General features: G+C 41.4%; 1 protein-coding gene across 2 annotated transcripts in view; it reads left to right on the top strand.

Annotated features, from left to right (window-relative positions):
- Positions 1-2,384: 2,384 nt before the first annotated feature.
- PPP2R3A (protein phosphatase 2, regulatory subunit B'', alpha) overlaps positions 2,385-22,413 on the top strand; it is a 129,267-nt gene continuing 109,238 nt past the window's right edge. The window contains exon 1 of one of the 2 annotated variants that reach the window (XM_006883367.1): positions 2,385-4,376. In XM_006883367.1, coding sequence (XP_006883429.1) covers positions 2,385-4,376 — 1,992 coding nt within the window. Of the gene's footprint in view, positions 4,377-18,312; positions 18,445-22,413 lie in introns of those variants that run through there. The other variant, XM_006883368.1, reaches the window with a different exon arrangement.

Here is a 22,413-nt window from a genome sequence, read left to right as displayed (position 1 = left end):
TATTTTAAGGAAATAGATATTTTATGACAAGAAAATGTTCTTTATGAATTAAATTCTATCTGGGTTCACTAAGTCTCTAAGACCTCCATGAGCAAAGGCAAGGGACTTGAATAGATAGTTCACCAAAGAAGAAGTCCAAGCTTCTGAGCTGGATTATTGCAGACTTTGTTTTTATACTTTTCATCTGGTCTCCTCTGAATACAGCAATCAGAGTCATCATTTTAAAGTGTAAGGCTGTTGATGCCGTTTCTCTGCTCTGCGTCCATCAGTTCTTTCCCAGCTTGCTCAGAGTAAAAGCCAGATTCATCACAGGCCCTGCGTGAGTTAGACTCCCTCCTTCCTTTCAGAACTGTCTTCTCCAAGGTCCCTCTTGCTTTCACACTCTCATCTCTTTAACTTCCTTGTCAGTCTTCTGCTGAATCAAGTGTGCTGTAACCTCCTTTGCACTTAATCTACCTGATAACATTTTAACCCCAAGATACCGGACTACCTAGCTGATAAAATTTTACCCCAGAACACCTCCTTAAACTGCTTCCTGTCTTATTTTAGGTCTCTGCTCTGTTATTCCTGAGATCTCTGGAATGTTGTTGTTGTTGTTGTTGTTGTTGTGTGCCATTGAGTCGCCTGTGACTCATAGTGACCCTGTGTACAACAGTTCCGAACCCTGCCCTATCCTGAGCCAGTCTCACTGACCCTGACACGCTTAGCCACATGGCCCCAGTTACAGTGTCAATCCATCTCATCCGGGCTCTTCCTCTCCTACGCTGTCCCTCCACCCTCTGAACTACTCTTTATAAAACAGCATCCTCGCATCTCCCAGAAATCCTTATGCTGTTTTGATTTTCTTCCTAACACCTTCTGAGAACTGTTTACCTACATGATTTCTGAGAGCTGTTTACATAGATGATATTTCCCTTTGCCTGACTAGGTCCTGAGCTCATAGTACAGGGGCTTAGTTTTAGTCTCTGCCTGGAACGGTGCCTGGTACATGGTGGACACTTAGTACATGTTTGAGTAAAGGAAATGAGAAAACATTTTTTTAAAGCCACTTGTTGTTAAGTGCAGTCAAGTATGACCCATAGTGACCCTATGAACAACAGATCTGAACCCTGACCTGTCCTGTTCCATCATGCTCTCTGACACCCTCAAGTCTGTGGTTGCAGTCAGTGTGTCAGTCCACCTTGTTCAGAGTCTTCCTCTTTCTTCTTTCTAAGAATGCTGTCCCTTTCCAACTATAATATCCCTTTCTCTCTCCTAGCAGCATGTCCAACATATTACAATATAGCAGACGGGTTTTTTTACCAGAGAAAAATTTTCAGAAAGCAAGAGGACAGTTAAGCAAATTCTGTTCACTTGATGAAGAGAAAGAATATTATCCAGATGGGACAGGATCTGGGAGGATGAAATCCCAAGCTTTAATGAAGATTGTACTTCCGCATAGAGTAAAGGAAAAGTTGATGATAGGAGAATGATTCCCAAGTGTAAATGAAGCTGTAGAATCAAGAACAGACCCTGTGTGTGACAATCTTTAGGAGAACAAGGTTCATGGAAGCTAAAGGTGAGGCGGGGAAAACAAAATAAAGGGCGTACGGAGATAGAAATAGTTGTTGAAAGGCTTGAACATGAATCCAATGAGTTAGACCAATAGGAGATGCAGAAGAAGAGGAACTAAAGGTCTCCTCAGAATAAGAAAGAGTGGCTCTGGTGGTGGAGTCGGTAAGGAGTCCATGAGGAGGTGTGCTCCTCCTTCAGAGCCCACACGTCTCCAGCAGTTCGATGCCACCAGCAGCTACTGAGGAGAAAGACGGGTCTGTAGCCTTGCAGTTCTGCTAGAGTTGCTTCCAACTGAACGGTATCATTTGAATTTGTTGAGTATAAGAAATATTTTCTCTAATTCTTTTCTTTTCTTACTGTAGGTTTCTCATTCGGTCACAGAAAACAAACAAACAAACATGGATCATTCAAATTTTTGGAGGACTCCATTAACAGAGTACTTTACTATTACCAGCTAAGATTTATGACAGCAAATCCATGACCATCAGTCTCTGCTTTGTTGAATCACTGAAGACCGGAACAATGACAGTCTCTCACAAGAATAACCCTGTCACCTCATGACATTTCTCTGTAAGACAAAAAAGCACAGTTGATATTCTACCTTAAATTATTGTACTTGCTCAGATAAACACATGTGCAGCAGCTACTGTATCCTGGCAGTTACCCAACCTCAAATGTAGATGGTTTTCCTTTCTGAGAAGAGTCATTTTAAGTACAAGTGTCCACTAAACACTGCAGCCAGAGACATATTTTTTTTCCAGTTACTTGTCAATTGGGAAGTGTACTTGAAACTGGAGTTCTAGAAGATTCTGCTCAGTGGATTTGATACTATGGCAGCCACTTACAGACTTGTGGTTAGCACCGTGAACCACTACAGCAGCGTGGTGATAGACCGTCGTTTCGAGCAAGCCATCCATTACTGCAGTGGAACCTGCCACACCTTCGCACACGGGGTTGACTGCATCGTGGTGCATCACAGTGTGTGCGCAGACCTCCTGCAAATCCCTGTGCCTCGCTTCAAGGACGTGGACCTGGACGCTCTGTTTCTACCCCATGAAAATGGGCTGTCCTCTGCTGAAGGCAATGATCTCCATCACGCCCTCACAGGCGTGTCCAAGGTCAAGAAAGGTGCCGCCCTTCAGAACACCTCTAACTTAAAGGACATCGCAGGGGAAGCCATCAGTTTTGCCAGTGGGAAAATAAAAGAATTTTCCCTTGAGAAGCTCCGAAACTCCAATCATGCAGCTTATAAAAAGGGAAGGAAGGTGAAGTCTGACTCATTTAATAGGAGGTCAGTTGACTTTGACTTGCCCTGTGGACATTACAACAATTATGGAAACTCCCCATCCTTCGGCTTGCTCCGGAGTTCCTCCCTGGAGGAAAAGCCTTTGTCTCATAGACACTCCCTTGATCTGAACCTGACTTCCATGCTTCTCCACACCTTCTCTGAAGAAGACCTGGTCACCCAGATTTTGGAAAAACATAAACTAGACAGCTTTTCTTCCGGGACGGACATAAAGATGTGTTTAGATATTTTGCTGAAATGTTCTGAGGATCTGAAAACGTGCACAGACATTATCAAGAAGTGCATCAAGAAGAAGTCAGGGAGTAGCATCAGTGAAGGAAGTAGTCCCGATGGAACTTCTACCTCTGAAACGGTCTATATGAATGTCATGACCAGACTAGCATCCTATCTGAAAAAGTTACCATTTGAATTTGTACATTCTGGGCAAAACGAGGCTCTCGACTTAACAGAATTGATGAGCAATATGCCTAGTTTACAGCTCACTCACTTCTCCCCGATATTTGGCACTGAGCAGCCCCCTAAATATGAGGACATTGTTCAGCTCTCAGACCCTGGACCTCTTCAGATGATTGAACTGCAACACGACAAGCACAATTCAAGGAAAACGGACGATGTAAAGTACATTCCGAACAACTCCACCAATTCCTCGTGTAACTTAGAGGGAAGTGATCCCAGAGCTCACAAACCCGTCCAGCTCCAATCACAGTCACTAACCATCAACAATTTAGAGAATGTCTCTTCTGGTGACTTAATCGACACTCTCTATATTGACGAAGAATCAAGTGGAAAGAAAGCCTTTGGCAAAGAACAACAAAAGACAAAGAATGGGCCCGGTCAGGAGTCGTTAAAGGTAAATCAAGGTAGAGCAGAACTATCCGACCAGGACACTCATTTTCAAAAATGCCCAACCTCAGTGCAAAATGCTGCTGGGAAGATATTTGAGAAGCCAGTTGTTAAACCACCTGAGGAAGACTTTAAGACAAAAGTTCCAGAGGGTGGAAAGGGAGGCCATGGAGATTTTATGAATCCTAGCAGTCAGGAAGAGATCGATAAATTGTTAATGGATTTGGAATCTTTCTCTCAAAAAATGGAGACCTCTCTAAGGGAGCCGTTTGCTAAGAATGAAAACTCCACTTTTCAGAATAATCACAGTCAATTGACTGGTCAGATCCCCGTGGATCTTGAGGCTAAAACCAAAGTCTCTTCACCTTCAGAAAAAGTCTCACCTTCCTGTCTAACAAGGATCATTGAAACCAATGGACACAAAATAGAGGAAGAGGACCGAGCCCTTCTTCTGCGGATTCTGGAAAGTATTGAAGACTTTGCTCAAGAGCTCGTTGACTGCAGATCGGGCAGAGGGAGTCTATCACAGGAAAAGGAGATGATGCAGATTCTGCAGGAGACCTTAACAACTCCTTCCCAGGCCAATCTGCCCATCTGTAGAAGTCCGGCGGACGATAAAGCCCAGGAGACCACTTCAATGGTTTTAATTCAACAGACCCCAGAGGTGATCAAGGTAAGACACAGCCCCCAAAAAGCGGTCATGAGTCTTGAGCTATCTCAGAAGAATTTTTTTCAACTTTTTGTAATATTTATAAACCAAAATTATTATTGTTGTTTTATGTTCTACTAAAGTTCCTGTTCTGTCCTAGGAATGAACTCAATCTGTTCAGTAAAAAGGAAAGGTTTTTAGTGCTAAGCAGACTGGTTTCAACTACTCTGCCCTCTCACTTCCTCTGTTTTCATCTTCTGGAAGCTGGGTGACAAAAGGGAACTTACTTAGTCTGACTTGTCTCATCTATGTGGTTAAATTAATAAGAATAAAAAAAATTAATAAGAATCACATGCATACACAAAACCAACCTATTGCCGTTGAGTCCTTTTTCACTCCTGATATACTTGAGACTAGAAAATTGGACATGGAGGCACAGGTCTGTGGACGTCTCTCTGAGAGAAACAGAGAGAGTGAGAATAGCACAGCCCCTCACCACCCCAGAGCAGAAAACAGATAAAGAGCACATAGCCCAGCCTCATTACCCCAGTCACTGAATCAGTCCACGTCATAGAGGGTCTTCCCCTCCTGCGCCGTCCCTCCACCCTCCCAAGCATGACATCCCTCTCCAAGGACCGGTCCCTCCTTGCAGCATGACCAAAGTAGTTCAGATGAAGCTTCAGAATCAGCCTGGTTTCACCCTTTGCAGGATGAACCTGTTAGTTTTCTTAGCAGTCCATGGTATATTCAATACTCTTCTCCAACAGCACAAATGCATAGACACACTAAATAATAGCATGTTCGGAACAATAGTTAGAACTCAAGAGGAGAGAGATAGGCAGCTGAGGAAAGGAAGGGAACATAGAGATTTTAATGCTAGTCTTAAAAGTTTTATAATCTCAGTGGTGAATGCATAATCCCAGTTATTATTTAAACATCCCATATACCTTAAATGTTGCTGTTAGGTGCCAGTGAGTCAAGTACTACGGACAGTGAACCTATGAATGAAAGTTCTGAACCCTGTTCTGTCCTGCACACTTCCTGACACTTGTCTATCACAGCAGTCATCTCACCGTAGCTTAAATATTTCATGGTAATTTTTAGAAAGCCAGTTAAATGTTAAACATGATCAATAATGTGGCCAAGTTAAGTAGCTTACTTATTATCTTAGCTTTCTCATTAAAGTTACTATTTGAACAAGGGAACAGTGTTCACTGCGATCAGATGAATAATCTTTACCTGATGTTTCTCGTGGCTGTTGTTTTGCTGTGTATATATTTTAATTAGTAGCAACATCAAGTTTTAAAATATTCAGTTTAATACTTAAGGTTATTCAATGATGATTTGGGTCTAGATATCCTCATTAACTGAATAGTTCTTGAAATCTCTTTATGTTGATTTTAAAATGTTGAATATTTTTACCAGCTTGGGCTAATGTTAGGGAGAGCTACTGTGGGAATTAATTATAAAAAGATTATTTTTAAAGTGCTGAGAGAACTACAGATAAAGAACAAATGTTATTTTCATGCACAGAGGTAATACTGATGTGTCTGTTACTTTGAAAAGGAAATAAAATACCTATCTAGCAATGTCAGAACTATGATAACTTAATAAGAGCTGCCATTTATTTTCACTAAGGTGTGTTAAGTAATTTAGATATATTATCTCACAAGCTTCCCCATAATAATCTCTGCCCATTCGTTTTCATTTTTTAAATCTCTTCTTTGACTTGTTCAGACATCTCCTTCAAAACCCTTACTGTTGTATGGTGTTAGGAATTTTATTTAACTTTTCCGCCATTCTCTTCTGTGAAAAATGAGCATGAAAATTTTCTCAGAGAGATGGACTGCAATAAAAAAACAGAAAATGTGAATCTAAAGCCAAGAGTAAGTCCCACATGATGCCTCTCCTCTGTCCCCAGATCTTAGCTCATTAACAAGACCTCTGCACCACCACAGTCACCAAGGTACCAAAAAAACAAACTCACTGCTATCGACTGGGTTCCAACTTCATCAGGTTTCTGAGGATGTAAATCTTTATAGGAGTAGACTGCTTATCCACTGTGGATTCGAACCTACAAACTTAGTGTCAGCAACCTGGTATATTATGCACTTTGCCACCTTCGGGAGCTCTGATAATCTAATCACAAGAAGCTGTGCTACAATTCCGAAGGCACAGTGGGCAGTCTCGTCCAGTGGGGTTGACAAGCTGCCTGAGGGTCAGCTCTGGGTCAGTTCCACGATACACCACCACGACAGACAACATGTCACCTTCCTCAAAATTCCCTCCCCACCCCTCTCAGCCTCTCCCACCACCGCTTTCCCTCTCTCTTTCTCTCCGCCGCCCCTTCCTCTCTTCCTCATTCTCTCTCTCCCCCTCTACATAGCCACTGAGTCAGAACTGACTTCTGCTGCATTCAAACCTCCAGCACACCTCTCTGTTCACTATGCACCAGCGCTCCCTAGAGTCACCTGAAAGTACTGCACCAGACTCTAAGAGTTCTAGGTTTCAGGCAAGTGTGACCTGAAATTAAAAAACAAAACAAAACACACAGACACACACACACACACACACACACACACACACAACACCCCAAAACAAGGTAGAAACATCCAAGAAATAAAAAATAAAGTTATTTTAAGAAACAATAAATGGAAGGGTAAAAAGACTGGTGGTAGCTGCACATGAGGTATGTTGGCCAGAAAGAAAACCCATATCCACTGCATAGAAGGCACACACACACACAAAAAAATCTTCTGAAAAGACTGCCTCCTGTCAGTCTTTTAAACAAGTACCATAGTATAATCACTTGATGAGATTTCTTCTTGATACGAGTTTTCAGAGTAATTCATGAAAGACCAGAGTAGAGAAACAGGTAAGTCAAAATTCAGAGAGTCACTTCATTCAAAAGGACAAAATCATTCTTCCTTAATTTGGTGTTTATTCAACTATGTCTCTCTCTTTCTTTTAATCTTATGAAATATTAAGCCCAGCTTAGCATATTTTTTTCTGTGAAACGCCACATAATAAATATTTTAGGTCTCAAGAACTACATAAGTTCTCTCCCACATTATCTTCTTTCTTTGTTGTTATTACCAGTTCTTTAAAAATATAAAATCATTCCTAGCTCCAAAGTTCACAGATACAGGCAGTGTCCAGAATTGACTCAGGCTGAAGTTTGTTGAGACCTATTTTAAACAAATAGAAGAGTTGTTGTTGTAGTTGTAGTTGTTGTTGTAGTTGTTGTTGTTGTTGTTGTAGTAGTTGTAGTTGTTGTTGTTATGGCCCGCCGTCATTCATCATTTTGTGCCATCAAGTCAGAACCAACCCTTAGCTGAACCACTAGCACATTCCCGGAGGCATTAGATCACATGGGACGAGATGACCCATCCTTCTCCCACAGGGTGGTTGGTGGATTCGAACCACACAGCTTTGGAATTACAGCACAGTTTCTTACTTTTAGGCCACCAGAGCTCCCAGTGGCCTTCCAGTCAACTCTACAATGAACAGATCTGAGCTATGCCCCGTCCTGCATAATCTCGTGCTCTCCAGCATGCTTGAGCCCTTGTGAGTTACTGCGCCAGTCCGTCTTGTTGAGGGACTTCCTCCCCTTCAGTGCGTCTCCTCCTTGCCCAGCGGGCCATCTTTCCCACGACTGGTCCTTCCTGACGGCATGCCCAGGGTGTGTGAGGTGAAGTCCCACCAGCCTCGCCTCTGAGGAGCACCCTGGCTGCAATTCCTCCAGGACAGGCTTGTTTGTGCTTTTGGCAGTCTGTGATATATTCTGTACTTGTCACCAGTGCTACAATTCAAAGATATTTCTTTTTCTGTCGTCCTCCTTATTCATGTCCAATTTTCAGACGCATACATTCACATTATGGAATACTAGGCAGCACGCAGGAGCAATGATTTTGAAAATCACTACCTAACTTGGGAGAGACCCGAGAGCATTATGCCAAGTGAATGAACGCAGTCCCATAAGGACAAATACTGTAGAAGACCATTCTTGTAGAAAAATAATTCAGTAAAATGTGTATGAAAATCCAAGGGGGAGGGGGTAGGAGCAGAGAGGAGAGGATGGGCAGGGGGTAACATAGGGTCATACAATTTGATGGGTAGAGGGAGGGGTGAATAAAGGAAATGGGAAAGATTTGGTGTGAAAAACAATGTGTGTGAACTTTGTAAGTAAACCAGTATAAAATAATTTTTTTAAAAAAAGAGAGTATGGCTTCGATCAGGCACAACTTGTCATCCTGACGTTGTTGTATTTAAACTGACACTGTTGCTCTTTAACACGTGAAAACCTTGACTCAGATTTCCACAATGCAATGCATCTTCTGAGTTCTTGACCGCTACTCTATGAGTGCTGGTTGTGGATTGACGTAAAATTATTGACAACCTGTGTCAGTCATAATGTTACCTGGTGGACCAATGGTGAAGAGTTTTGCTTACTTGATGTGAAGAGGTGATCTGTATTCAAGACCATAGTCTTCATCTTAGTAAGTGCTTCAAGCCTTCACTTTCTGCAGGTTTTGCTCAAGTTTGTGGATGAGTCTTCTTCCAATCTTAATGCCGCATTCTTCTTCATCTAGTTTGAATTCTCAAACTATTTGTTCACTCATGGCCTAGTGGCAAGAAGCTGTGCTGCAAACTTGAAGACACTCGGTTCGAGGACACCACCTGCTTTGCCGGAGGATGGGCGAATTAACTACTTCTGAAAACCCACCAGAGGGTCAGCTATGGGTCACTTCCAACTCTACAATACACAACAACAACAATAACATACAGATTGAATAGATAGAGAGAAAGGATACAACCCTTCCTGACTTTGAACTCTGCAGTGTTGAGACAGCTGTTATCTATGTGTAGATCTGCATTGACAATGCATCAAAATAAGGTGGAAGGAATACACAGAATCTCTGTACCAAAAAGGACTGGTCAGCTCTGCGCAATTTCAAGATGTAGGATATGATCAAGAATCATAACACAAAAGGAAGAAATTCAAGCTGCACTGAAGGCATTGCCAAAAATAAAACTCGGTGAACTGATGGAATGCCAACTGATATATTTCAACAAACAGATGCAGCCCTAGATGTGCTCACTAACCTTTGCTGTGAAATTTGAAAAGCAACTACCCGGTCAACTGATTGGAAGAGATCCATTTATTCCTATTAAAAAAAAGTGATCCAACAAAATATGGAAATTATTGAACAATAATGAATATCACATGCAAGTAAAGTGTTGCTGAAGATAAATTTTTTTTTGCCAAATTAACAAAGTTTATTTCGAGTTTGAACCCGGGCTCCCGCGTGCTGACACAGCAGCATCCACCCGAGAGCCCCAAACTGGCGCATGCTTCTCCTTTTATACCTGTTACTTCTTTGTCTAACCATACGTGCTGTGATTGGCTATCTATAGTAGTTTGGGTACTAGCCTACTTTCAATTGGTTAGCCATAGCTCAGGGAGGCAGTTTGGAGCCTTGCTTGAACCTGATTGGTGGGGAAACAGTTTGGAAACCTATTTGAATCATATCGGTTATGAAGAGAATTTTTAAATAATTAGACCAGTGCACCGACAGGGAACTTCCCTGCTTTCAGAAGAGGCTATGGAACTAGGGATATCATTGCTGATATCAGATGGATCTTGGGCAAAAGCAGAGAATACTAGGAAGATGTTTTCTTGACTATGCAAAACCATTTGACTCTCTGGATCATAAACAAATTATACCTAACACTGAGAAAAGTATCATTATATAAACATTATTTTTTATCTACTACTTAGTTTTTTTCGAATCATAACATGTTGCCATATTTGCTGCATATTTTTTTGTGGCAACAGGGATATGATTGTTAATGTCAGATGGATCCTGGCTGAATATAAAGAATATCAGAAGAATGTCTATGTGTGTTTGCCAAAAAATTTTAAGACAACTATCTGGTCAGTTGACTGAAAGAGATCCATATATGTTCTTTTTTTAAAAAAAAAAAGATTATTCAATAGAATGTCAAAATTATTGAACAATGTCATTAATATTCAAGTGAAATCTTGCTGAAGACTACTTTTAAGTGGCTGGAATAGTAGATCAACAGGGAACTTCCAGAAATTCAAGCTGCATTTAGAAGAGGCTCTGGCACAAGAGATCTTATTGCTAGTGTCAGATTTGGCTGAAAGCAGAGAATAGCAAAATGGTGTTTGCTTGTGTCTTATTGGCTGTGCAAAGTCATTTGACTGTGTGATCATAACAAATTGGAGAAAATACTGAGGGGAAAAAAATAGAAAGCCCACAACACTTGGAAACCAGTACACAAAACCTATACACAGACAATGAAGCAATTGTCTAAATAGAACTAGGAAATACTTACTGCCTGATTTAAAAATCAGGAAAGGAGTGCATCAGGGTTCTGTCCTTTCTCCATACCTGTTCATTCTGTAAGAAGCTGCACTCTATGGAGAAGAATCCCTTCAGGGTTAAAAGAAGACTCAACAAGAGTCTACAGATTGCAATGGGCACAAGTTTTTTACAGTAGCGAAGAAGACACAAAACACTTACTGAAGAAGATCAACGACTAGAGCCTTCAATATGGGTTACATCTGAACATGCAGAAAAGGAAAATTTTCACTCTTGGGTCACAATGCATCATGACAGCTAGAGGGGAAAAATGGAAGTTGCCATCGATTTCCTTTGACTTGGATCTGCAGTCAACATCCATGGTAGTAACAGTCAACATATCAAAAAGACATGCTGCTTTGGGGAAATCTGCTGTCAAGGATTTCTTTAAAGTGTTGAAGAGCAAGGATGTCCGTTTTAAAACTAAGGTGTACCAGGTCCAAGACATGGTCTTTTCAGTTGCTTTCGCCGTGTCTGAAAGTTGGACAATGCATAAGGAAGACCGAAGAATTCTTGATGCCTTTGAGTTGTGCTGGAGAGGAGTTCGAATATCACATGGAATACCACGAGAACAAAGCTGTGTTGGAACAAACTGGGAGGAGGGTAGAGAGAATAGTGCAACAATGAATGAGTGGAAGCCCAAAATCTCTGTAAATGTTTATGAAAATTAATAAAATATAATTATAGAAAAAAAAAACAAAGTTAGAAAACTAGTACCAGTTTTCTCCAGCCTGCAAAAGTTAAAAAAAAAAAAAAAAAGCTGTATTGGAGGAAGTACAACCAGAAATCTCCTTAGAGACAAGGACAGTGAAACTGGGTCTCACATAATTTGGTAGTTTTGTCAGAGGAGCCAGTCTTTTGGGGGGCAGAGGGAAACATCATGGTGTATAAAGTAGAGGATCAGAGAAGGAAGAAGACCCTCAACACATTGAATTGACACGCCGACTACAGCTGTGGGTTTGAGCACCTCTGAGATGTTGATGATAGCACAGGATAGGACAGAGTTTAGATCGGTTGTTTGTAGGGTTACTCTGAGCCATAACCACCTCGATGGCACCTAACAACAAAACATAATTGTTAGTAATTGTCAGTTTTGTAAGAACTTTTTGTTTGTATTTTGTTATCTCAGTTTAAATATTAAACATTATCTTAGAGGCTAGGCTCTATGAGGAGAAGCGTGGCGTTAGGATTGGTGGACGATCTATCAACAATCTGCGTTATGCAGATGACACAACTTTTGCTCGCTGAAACTGAGGAGGACCTCATGCACTTACTACAGAGGGTCAAGGACTGCAGCCTTCAGTATGGACTGAGGCTCAATGTCAAGAAGACAAAGATTCTCACCACTGGACCAATTGGTAGCATCAGGATGGATGGCGAAGAGATTGAGATTGTTCACAGCTTCCGTTTGCTCGGCTCCACGGTCAACACTCTTGGCACCAGTAGCCAGGAAATAAAAAAACGTATTGCGATGGGAAAGTCTGCGGTTAGGGACCTCTCTAAAGTACTCAAGAGCAACAGTGTCTCTCTGGAGACTAAAGTGCGCCTGATACAGGCCATGGTTTTTGCAATCACTTGTTATGCATCAGAGAGTTGGACAATGACTAGGGAGGATAGAAGGAGAATTGACGCCTTTGAGCTGTGGTGCTGGAGAAGAGTATTGAATGTACCATGGACTGCCAGGAAAACAAACAGATTCATTGTAGAGAGGGTTATACCAGGCTGCTCTTTGGAGGCAAGGATTCTGGGGCTTCGCCTGACATACTTTGCGCATGTTGTAAGGAGAGACAGGTCTTTAGAGAGGGACATCATGCTGGGAAGAGGGACAGCGCAGGAGGGGAAGACCCTCTATGAGGTGGATTGATTCAGTCACTGGGGTGATCAGGATGGGTGTGTCAGAGGCAATGCGATTGGCACAGGATAGAGCAGGGTTTAGGGCTGTTGTATATAGGGTCGCTATGAGTCGCAAACGACTCGACGGCACATAACAACAACAACAACAACAATTTTTTTTTCATTTAAAAACTCTCTAGTATAACCAGGCTTGAGCCACTGAAACATCTCTTCTTATGTAACTATCTTTAAGCATTAGATAAATTACCTTTGTAAACTGATTACAGTGTCAGGTATACCACTGCCTTGCACGGTCTTCCAGGTTCCCAAGAATTGAGTCAGATGTAGAGCTTTGAGTTACACTTCTCCCATTTTCTTTGACATTACCAGCAGGCAATAATTAACCTGGATTTAGCGACTTCTAGCGTACCCTCCCAAGGACCTGCTTTTGGGAGACTCTGGTGTTGACCTGTTTACTTTGAGGCCATACTGTGATCCAGGTAGCCTGGGTCCCATCAGCTGCCAGATTGGCTACATAATGCTCATTATCATCTGGGACCTTGACTATAGATTCCAGCCTTCTGTTTTAACATCTGTGAATGCAGCCTTCATCTAAAATTACTGGAAAATTTATTTTCATACATAGACACACACACACACATATCAACAAAGTACCAACGAAGCCACTGAGCAAACTATGGATTGGAAATCCAGCATTCTTTCTAACTTTAGGTGTCTGCCATATTGCAGACCAAAATTAGAGTCTTATGCTCTGTAATGAGAAATCCTTAACTTAAAATAAAAGGGAAGAAAAAAGAGAAGGAAGAAAAAAAGAATTTGGGAGAGCCTGGGGAGCATTTTGCTGAGTGAAATAGCTCAGTCATATAAGGACAAATATTGCATAAGACCACCATTTTGATAATAGGTAGATAACTTGAGTGTGTGTGTGTGTGTGTGTGTGTGTGTGTGTGTGTGTAAATGTTCAGAAGGGAAAAGAGAGAAGGGGAGCAGCAAAAGGAGAAGGGGTAAAAATCACTAAGGTAGCAGCAGTTAGTGGGTGGAGTGGGTAAAGTAATGGGGAAGCTTTAATGGGGACTTGGAAAGATGGGGTGATAATAAGCATAGAGCAGTGGTATTCAGAACACTTGATTGTGCTTATGTGAAACCTATATTTGGACCAGGAGACAGTCGTCAGGACAGAGCAAGGAAACACTGCGTGGTTCAAAATTGGGAAGGGTGTACACCAGGATGTGTCCTATCTCCATACCTTTTCAACCTGTATGCAGAACAGATTATCCGAGAGGCTGGCCTCTATGAGAAGTGTGGCATCAGAATTGGAGGTAGACTCATCAACAATCTGCATTATGCAGATGACACAACCCTACTTGCTGAAACTGAGGAGGAACTGAAGCGCTTGCTGCAGAAGGTCAAGGACTGCAGCATTCAATGTGGATTGAAGCTCACCATCAAGAAAACCAAGATTCTCACCACTGGGCCGATTGGCAGCATCATGATGGATGATGAAGAGATTGAGATTGTTGACAGCTTCAGTTTACTTGACTCTGCAATCAACACTCTTGGTACCAGCGGCCAGGAAATTAAAAGACTAATTACATTGGGAAAGTCTGCTGTCAAGAGACCTCTCCAAAGTACTGAAGAGCAACAATGTCATTCTGGAGACTAAGTTGTACCTGATATAGGTCATGGTCTTTACAATTACTTGCTATGCATCAGAGAGCTGGACAATGACTAGGGATGGAGAGTTGATGCCTTTGAGCTGTGGTGCTGGAGAAGAGTATTGACTATACCATAGACTGCTAGGAGAACAAACAAGTTCATCCTGGAGAGGGTGATACCAGGCTGCTCCTTGAAGGCAAGGATTCTGAAGCTCCATCTGACATACTTTGGACATGTTGCAGGGAGGGACCAGTTCTTGGAGAGAGACATCATGCTTGACAGGGTGGAGGGACAGCGCAGGAGAAGACAATCAATGAGATGGATTGATTCAGTCACTTGGGTAGTGGGGATAGGTGTGTTGGAGATCATGAGATTGGCAAGGAATAGAGCAGGGCTTAAGGCTGTTGTACATAGGGTCGCTATGAGTTACATGTGACTTGACAACACATAACAACAACAACAAATGAAGTCATTCCCTGGAGCATAAGGTGAAAATGTGAGTTGGACTTTGAAGGATGATTTAGAGTATATGGAGCTATTGTGGTCCGTGGTTGAGGGCTGGACTGCTAACCAGTGGTCAGAACCCCCCGCCCCCCAGCCTCTCTCCAGGAGACAGAGACAGCAGAGCTCCACATAGACTACAGTCTTATAAGTCCCTATAAGACAGTTCTGCTGTATTCTTCAGGGCCAGTTCTGTAGTCATGGTACACTTGGCAGCACACAGTAAGAGCCGCAATCGGAGGAGAGGAACGGGTGAAAAGTCACAGAGGCTTGGTTAATGAAGAGGCTGACCTTCCTGGAGCCAAGGATTGACACTGGGAAGAAGTGGTCTGGACGTGAGTGCTGGGGGGTGCTTGCAATGTGGCGTGTGGTTTAATGGAATAAGCCTGAAACCCTAAATCTGAAGACCTGGTTGAATTAATTGAGCAAACTTTTTATGACGTTTGACGTTGTAGATAAATAATGAGGAAGGAAAGCAGCGTTATTGATAGGAAGATAAGAAAAAAATACATGGGAAAAGTACTTGGTCAAAGAGTTAAATGTGTAAACTCATTGAGAGGAAATTGGAAAAATAAGAGAAGCCCACGGTTTCTTTTCAGGTAAGAGCTTCTAGATAAGATTTTTGCCTGAATAGAAATTCTGTAACTTAAAAAAAAAAAAATCATTGATTTAGATAACTCAGTCCTGGATGTACATTATAAAGTGTTGCCCAGCATGTTTTAGAAGGAAATGCAGGCTAAAGCTGACTTACTTAAGTTGTGGAAAACAAAAATAATTCCTACTATATTAGACAAAGATTTGGTAAAAGAATATTTTAGTCTTTCATTGGTAATGCTGTTGAGTTTACACTTTTTAGTAATGGAAATGAAATAAAAATATAAATACTGAACATGATATAGTAAATAACTCTTTGAAGTGACGTAACCATCTATGGTACAACAAAAGAATATTTTCCAATCTGGTCTTATTTCTTTAATAGTTCTAAAAGAAGAATAAAGGGTCTTCTAAATCTAAGCTATATTGTGGTAGCACTATTTGGCTATCCTTTATAACCTTGTTTTAGCCACTTTTATAGTACCCTTTTTGTTATTTTTGAGACTATGCACTGCAAAACATATACCAGTTTGACAGTCTCCACATGTACAATGTAGTGACATTGTTTTCATTCCTTGAATTGTGTGTCTGTTCTCACCCTTCTCTGACTGGTTCCTACTCATTGACATGAATTCACTGACCCCGCTCAAGGTTCCTATCTAATCCCTCAAGGTGGATTTGATCCCAGGTAAATAGCTCTTAAAAGAACAAGATGCTGAAGGAAGACATTCCTCACTGTTGTTATGTGCCATGGAGTCATTTGCGACTCATAGTGACCCTATGTACAACAGTCCTAAACCCTGCTCTGTCCTGTGCCAATCGCACTGTCTCTGACACTCTCATCCTGATTATTCCAGTCACTGAATCAATCCACCTCATAGAGGGTCTTCCCCTCCTGCGCTGTCCCTCCACCCTCCCAAGCATGATGTCCCTCTCCAAGGACCTGTTTCTCCTCACAACATGTCCAAAGTATATCAGACGAAGCCCCAGAATCCTTGCCTCCAAGGAGTAGCCTGGTTTAAACCTCTCTAGGATGGATCCGTTCATTCTCCTAGCAGTCCATGATGCATTCAATACTCTTCTCCAGCACCACAGCTCAAAGGCGTCAATTCTCCTTCTATCCTCCCTAATCATTGTCCAACTCTCTGTTAAGCTAAATTGTGTCTTTTTTTAAATTTAAGATTTAAAGATTATTTTGGCCAATGTTATCTTTACTGAGATAACATCATATATCTAAATAAAGTACAGATACTTCACATATCTAAAATTTCATTGTTTTTAGTTATTCCATTCTTTTAATCAATTTTTACTATACATTTCAAATGTCTCCTGAAGCACTTAAGAAATGTGGCAACTAAGGGTTTGGTTGTGTTTTTTTTATTTTGGAAGAGAATGAAAAAGAAGCATCTGGTGTGTGTGTGTGTATATATATATTAGTTTATTTACAAAATTCAAATACATTGCTTTCAAGAACATATTCTTCCAATTTCCCTCACCATCCCCACTCATCAAAGTGTACAACTTCATGCTCAATCTCCCCCCCGCCCCGCACATCCTCATCCCTCTGCTTCCACCCCCCACCCCCCTTGGATCCTTATATTCTTTCTACAGTAATGGTTTTATATAATATTTGTCCTTGTGGGACTGAGTTAGTTCACTCAGCCTAATGCTCTCCAGTCCCTCCCAAGTTAGGTAATAATTTACAAAATCATTGCTCCTGTGTGCTGAATAATATTCCATTGTGTGAATGTACCATCATTTCTCAATCCATGCGTTTGTGGTTGGACATTTGGGATGTTTCCATGTTCTTACGATGGTGGATAATGCTGCTATGAGCATTGATGTACAAATCTCCATTTGTGCCTCAGTTCTCATTTTCTCAGGGTATATTCCTAGTAGTAGAATAGCTGAGCTGGGTCATAGGGAATTTCTGTGTTTTTAAAATCTGAGACAAATCCTCATTTGAGGGTGAGTTTACTTATCTCTTCATAATCTTCATACTATCTCTTTTAATCAGATAGATATATATCAGTGGATTTGGAGATTTGATTTTCCTTTACATAAAAATACAAATCTAAGGGAGCTCTAGTGGCCTAGAGGCAAGAACCTGCACTGCAATCCCAGAGGTACACAGTTCGAATCCACCAGTTGCTCTCTGCTGGAGGAGGGGCAATCTCCTCCTGTACCAGTCAGATCTGATTTGAAGGTACACACAAAATATAATAAAATAAATTTTTTAAAAAATACAAATCTATTCTTACATTCATCAGTGGCAGTTAATGTTATAAAACAAAATGCCTGTGAATGATTGTGTGAATAAAGTATGATCTTTAAACTTTCTCAAATGAAAACAGAGGAAGAAAGCAGGATTGTCCTTTAAAAGTTGTGGATTTGAAGCAGGTCCTGCTCTCTTGGCCACCCCACCCCTAAGAAAATAGGAAACAACAAAAGCTAAGAATGTTGTGCATGACTTTTTTTCTCCTAGTCTAAGACATTCGTCTTGGTTGACACCTCAAGTGTTCTCAGTCGGAGAAGTTAGGATTATCTGAGAAGTTGCTATTTTTAGGACCAGCTGTAATGTTTCTAAGTCGGGTGCTGGAGTAGTGGTGCCTTCCATCCCAGGAGGCACCGTGTTCTCAGCACATACAGGTCCGGTTGACGTCCATTTACCTACAGGGAGCGGCAAACTCATCGCAGGCTGTGCTTCCAACTTGGGAAAATTATGCACAGGAATCGGGAGCCACAGGCTGTATTTGAGAACCAGCTACATGTCAGCACAAGTATGGACTGTGGTCCCTGGGGGCTGACAACAGAGCACAATGCTTGAACTAAAGTTGTCAGGGAGATAAGAAGGAGAAAAAAAAAATCCCAACCAATATCTACCTGACAAGAGTGACAGCTTCCTAAACGGGACTCTCTTCAGAAGAGTACTGGACAGTTTCTAAGTCAATGTCCGTTTTGCAAAGATGATGATCAAGGAGACGTCTCTTCGGAGAGACCCGGATTTGAGGGGAGAATTAGCCATCCTGGCAAGGGGTTGCGACTTTGTCCTCCCGTCACGGTTTAAGAAGCGGCTGAAGTCATTTCAGCAGGCACAGGTTTGAAGCTTGGGTGTTTCTTTGAGAATATTTTTATTACTAATAAAACCGCACCCGGTGAACTAACTTAGAAATAGTCTTCCAGCTCACTTGTATCTTGATATGAGATGAGGGAATTACTGTGTGTCCTCTCTTCAGCTATTTGCAGAACGCTATTTGAAGAGAGGGATTCCGACAGCTTTAAAAATAGACCTTCTGGACAGAGTATTCACATTTTTCCTGTGGAAAGGGGAATCCAGTATTGGAGACAATAAGTAAAAACAAATACTGTACAGTAGTCATGGTTCAGAGGGGAGGAATACCAGTTCTTCATAGGAGTGTATTCAGAAAATAAGCTACATTTGAATCCATAATCTGTGGTTGTCTTAGTATAAATATGTATGTTGGATTGTTGTTTTTTTTAAAAATCAGTGATAGTTACCTTTCTTTTCTTAAATGAAGAACTGTGCTTATATAGAGATGACATGAGTGTGTAAGTGGGAGGCTGTGTGTGTTTCCACACACATGTGGTACAGTGAGAATAGATAATGAATAACAGTTACTTCTGTGATTGAGGGTGAAAAGTCGTCTTCTGTCAGCAAGTTCTAAGAGTGCATCAGTTCTGCCTGAGATGATGTACTTCTTGCTTGAAACCGTAGGGGTAAAGTCTAACCAAAAAAGTTGTCTCACCTTTCATACCATACGCATCCAGGGCGAGGTGAATAACGGTCATCCGAGCTTCAGGCAGCCGTATTTACCTGAGTGAGTCTGGCCTTGTTGTTGCTATGAACCACTGAGTCAGTTTAGTAAAAAAGAAAATTATTTGCATAAACGTCAAATGATTTGCATGAACCATGTGAAATTGCACTTTTTGTAGAGCCTATGTGGTACAGTATTGGAAATAATACAGTTTACAGATACCGTGCGGGGTGACTATCTAAATGATCTTAGAAGACTTGAGGCACTTTAACCAGCCACCTCTAACAACAACTACATAAATAAGTAAGCAAAAACATATTTTAATGCTGTTCTAGATTTGAATGGAACGACTATATCCAAAAGGAACGAATCCTAAACTTACTAGTAAGTCTGGCAAAATTTACCTTGTTTGTTGTTGTGTACCATAGAGTCAGGACCAACCCGTTGCTGACCCTCCAGCGGGTTTTCAGAGCCAGTTAATCACAAGGGAGGAGATTGCCCATCCTTCTCCCGTGGAGCAACGGGTGGCCTCGAACTTCCTGCCTTTGGGATTGCAATGCAGCTTCTTGCCACAAGGCCACCAGAGCTTCTGGAATTTACATTACTAGGTTTTATTCTAGAATATATAGAAAGGGCTGTTACTGTTGAGTACCGTCCAGTTGAAACTGACCCACAGCTGAACCTCTCGAAGGTTTTCAGAGGCTGTAAATTGCACAGGAGTTGGTTACCTACTGTCCTTCCTCAGAGCAACTGGTTGATGCAAACCATGTGTCAGACAGTGGAGCTCCTGACCACTAACCCACCAGAGCTCCCTTTGCAAAGGGCAGTTTCAAGGTTTAAATTCTGTGTCTCCCAGTGAACTTAATAAGAAATTAATTGAGAGCAACTAAAAGTTTCTATGCGTTTTCTTCTCAACTTTACTTTCTTCTCAACGTCCATTTTACTAACCATGGAATGGACCGATTAACTTGCCTGTTTTTTAGTTGCACAGTGTTGAGCAGTGCATCAGGAAAGCAGATGGAGTATTTTTCCACGCAGATGAAAACTCTTGAGAGCGAGCCAGAGTTAGTTGTGAATGTCACTTACTTCCATCAGAGTGAAAGTGTAGCATTAACGCTGAAGGCGTGTTGTAAACCTCTCCCAATAGTGTGTGTTCCCTAGACTATCGGATTTTATACCCACTGGCACCTGGCCTCTTACTCTTGCATCATAACCACCCTAAAACTGGGCAGTGGATCATGGGAAGCATTTGGAGGTTGGGTGTGGGGGGGAAGAATTTTTATGTGGTTTCTATTCTTGTTGTTGTTATGTGCTGTCGAGTTGCCTGTGACTCATAGCGACCCTGTGTTCAAATTTTGGCCATCAGACTCTGTTATGCTTACCAAGAAGGGAAAAGGGCATGGAAAATTAATTACTAGACAGTAAACATTTATTAAGATGGGTGAAAGGAAAGTCAATATGAAATGAATGGACCATCAGACACTGGGTATTGTAATTGATGCTATGGAACCAATTGTACATGAATGATTAATTGGGAAAAAAACCAACCCAAAAGCAGTATATTTTTGTAAACTCTTCACTCAGATCACAATTTGAAAGAATAAAGGAAAAATGGGAAGTGACACTAATATAAATGACCTAGATAATTATATGCCTTATTGTAGAACTTTGAGAACGGCTTCCACTCATAACGACTCTTAGGGCCCTGCGATAGTATTCACAGGCTTAGTATCAAGACAGGGAGAAATGTTTACTTAGAACAGATTTTCCATTTGCTGAACCACAAGTGGTTTGTAAACTTGAAATTGCCTTATAAATATAAGTGATTCTTTTCTTTATTGTTGAATCTGAAGTTCTCTGCCCAGGTATGCTTAATCTAATCTTTTTAGAACTCCACCCTTGGGTCCACATGGGGCCAAGTCTGAGCCAAGCACTGTTCAGACTCGTTTCCTGTATTACTTCTCACAGTTTCCTGTTGTCTTCACAGCTAAGAAGTAGACTTTACACTTCCTGTTTTATTATCGTTATTTTCAAAGGTGATTTTCCCCAAGTTCACCAAAGACAGACGCCCTGCCCTCCCTGCTTTCTGTTTCGTTTTTTCTTGGTGTCATCTCCCACTGAGCTGTTTGTCCTTCGAGTGTTGGGTTTTTTTATTTGATTCTGATTTATAGTGATCCTCCATCACATTTCCAAGACTGTAAATCTTTTTTTCATTCATTTTAATGAAAGTTTAGAGAGAGTTAGGGTTTCCAGTCATTCACTGTTGCACTTTTCTCCCTACCTCCTCCCCCCAAATTCACTCTTCTCCTTGAAAAGAAAAAGAAAAACTCCTTCATTATTATGCAATTCCTCCCCCCAACCCCAGTCCACTCCACTATGCAGCCTTCACTCTGGACTTCTATAAAGACAAGAATACCCATTTATATGTCCCTTTTAAACCGTTCTCTCCCTCATCTGTTTTAATGCAGTAGACATCATTCCTCCCCTCCTTCTCTGTCTTCCCTCAACCTTGATGTCAGTCCCATTTTACAACAGTGGCCCTATGCAATATTTGTCCTTTTGTGACTGAGATACTTCACTCAGCATAATGTCCTCCATGGCCATTCATTTTGTATTAATATTTCATGAGTTCCTTGTTTTTCAGTGCTGCATAGTATTCCATTGTGTGAATATACCAGAACTTCTCTATCCATTCGTTTGTTGATGGACACTTGGGTTGTTTCCAGTTCTCGAATGTTATTTTTTTTTCCAAATGTTATTTTTATATGTGTAGTCCACCGGTACTGCAGCTGAGGCAAGGGGTGACAACTGGCCTTCGTGTTCCCAGCAGTGCCCTAGTGGTAAGGAGTTCTACTGCCAACCCCGCAGTATGTGGTCTGAATCCACCAGCTGCTCCAGGGAGAAGGATGGGCATTCTCCTCCTGTGCCATTTACCTCCTCTGAAAACCCACTGGAGGGTCAGCCGTGAGTCAGTTCCAACTGAGCGGCACACAAGGACAGTGCTATATGAGCAGGCTCTAACTCTATATGTGTATAATTATCAGGTTGTGTATTAAAATCAGGTATCACTCTGTGGATATGGGCCATATATCATAGAACCAGAGAATTAAAGCATGTGCGTCACATCTTTATGCGAATGAAGCTTATCTCGCTTACACTTCAAGGACAGCAAAGATTTTTCAGCTGTATTTAAGTGGGATTCATAACAGGTATGTAAGGATGGTTCAACATAAGGAAAACAATTAATGTAATTCATCACATCAACAAGGCAAAGAACAAGAACCATATGGT

Source organism: Elephantulus edwardii, unplaced genomic scaffold, assembly GCF_000299155.1.
Source record: "Elephantulus edwardii isolate Elephantulus edwardi_28Jun2011 unplaced genomic scaffold, EleEdw1.0 scaffold00027, whole genome shotgun sequence".
NCBI lineage: Eukaryota > Metazoa > Chordata > Mammalia > Macroscelidea > Macroscelididae > Elephantulus > Elephantulus edwardii.
This window is presented reverse-complemented; position numbering and strand designations above follow the sequence as displayed.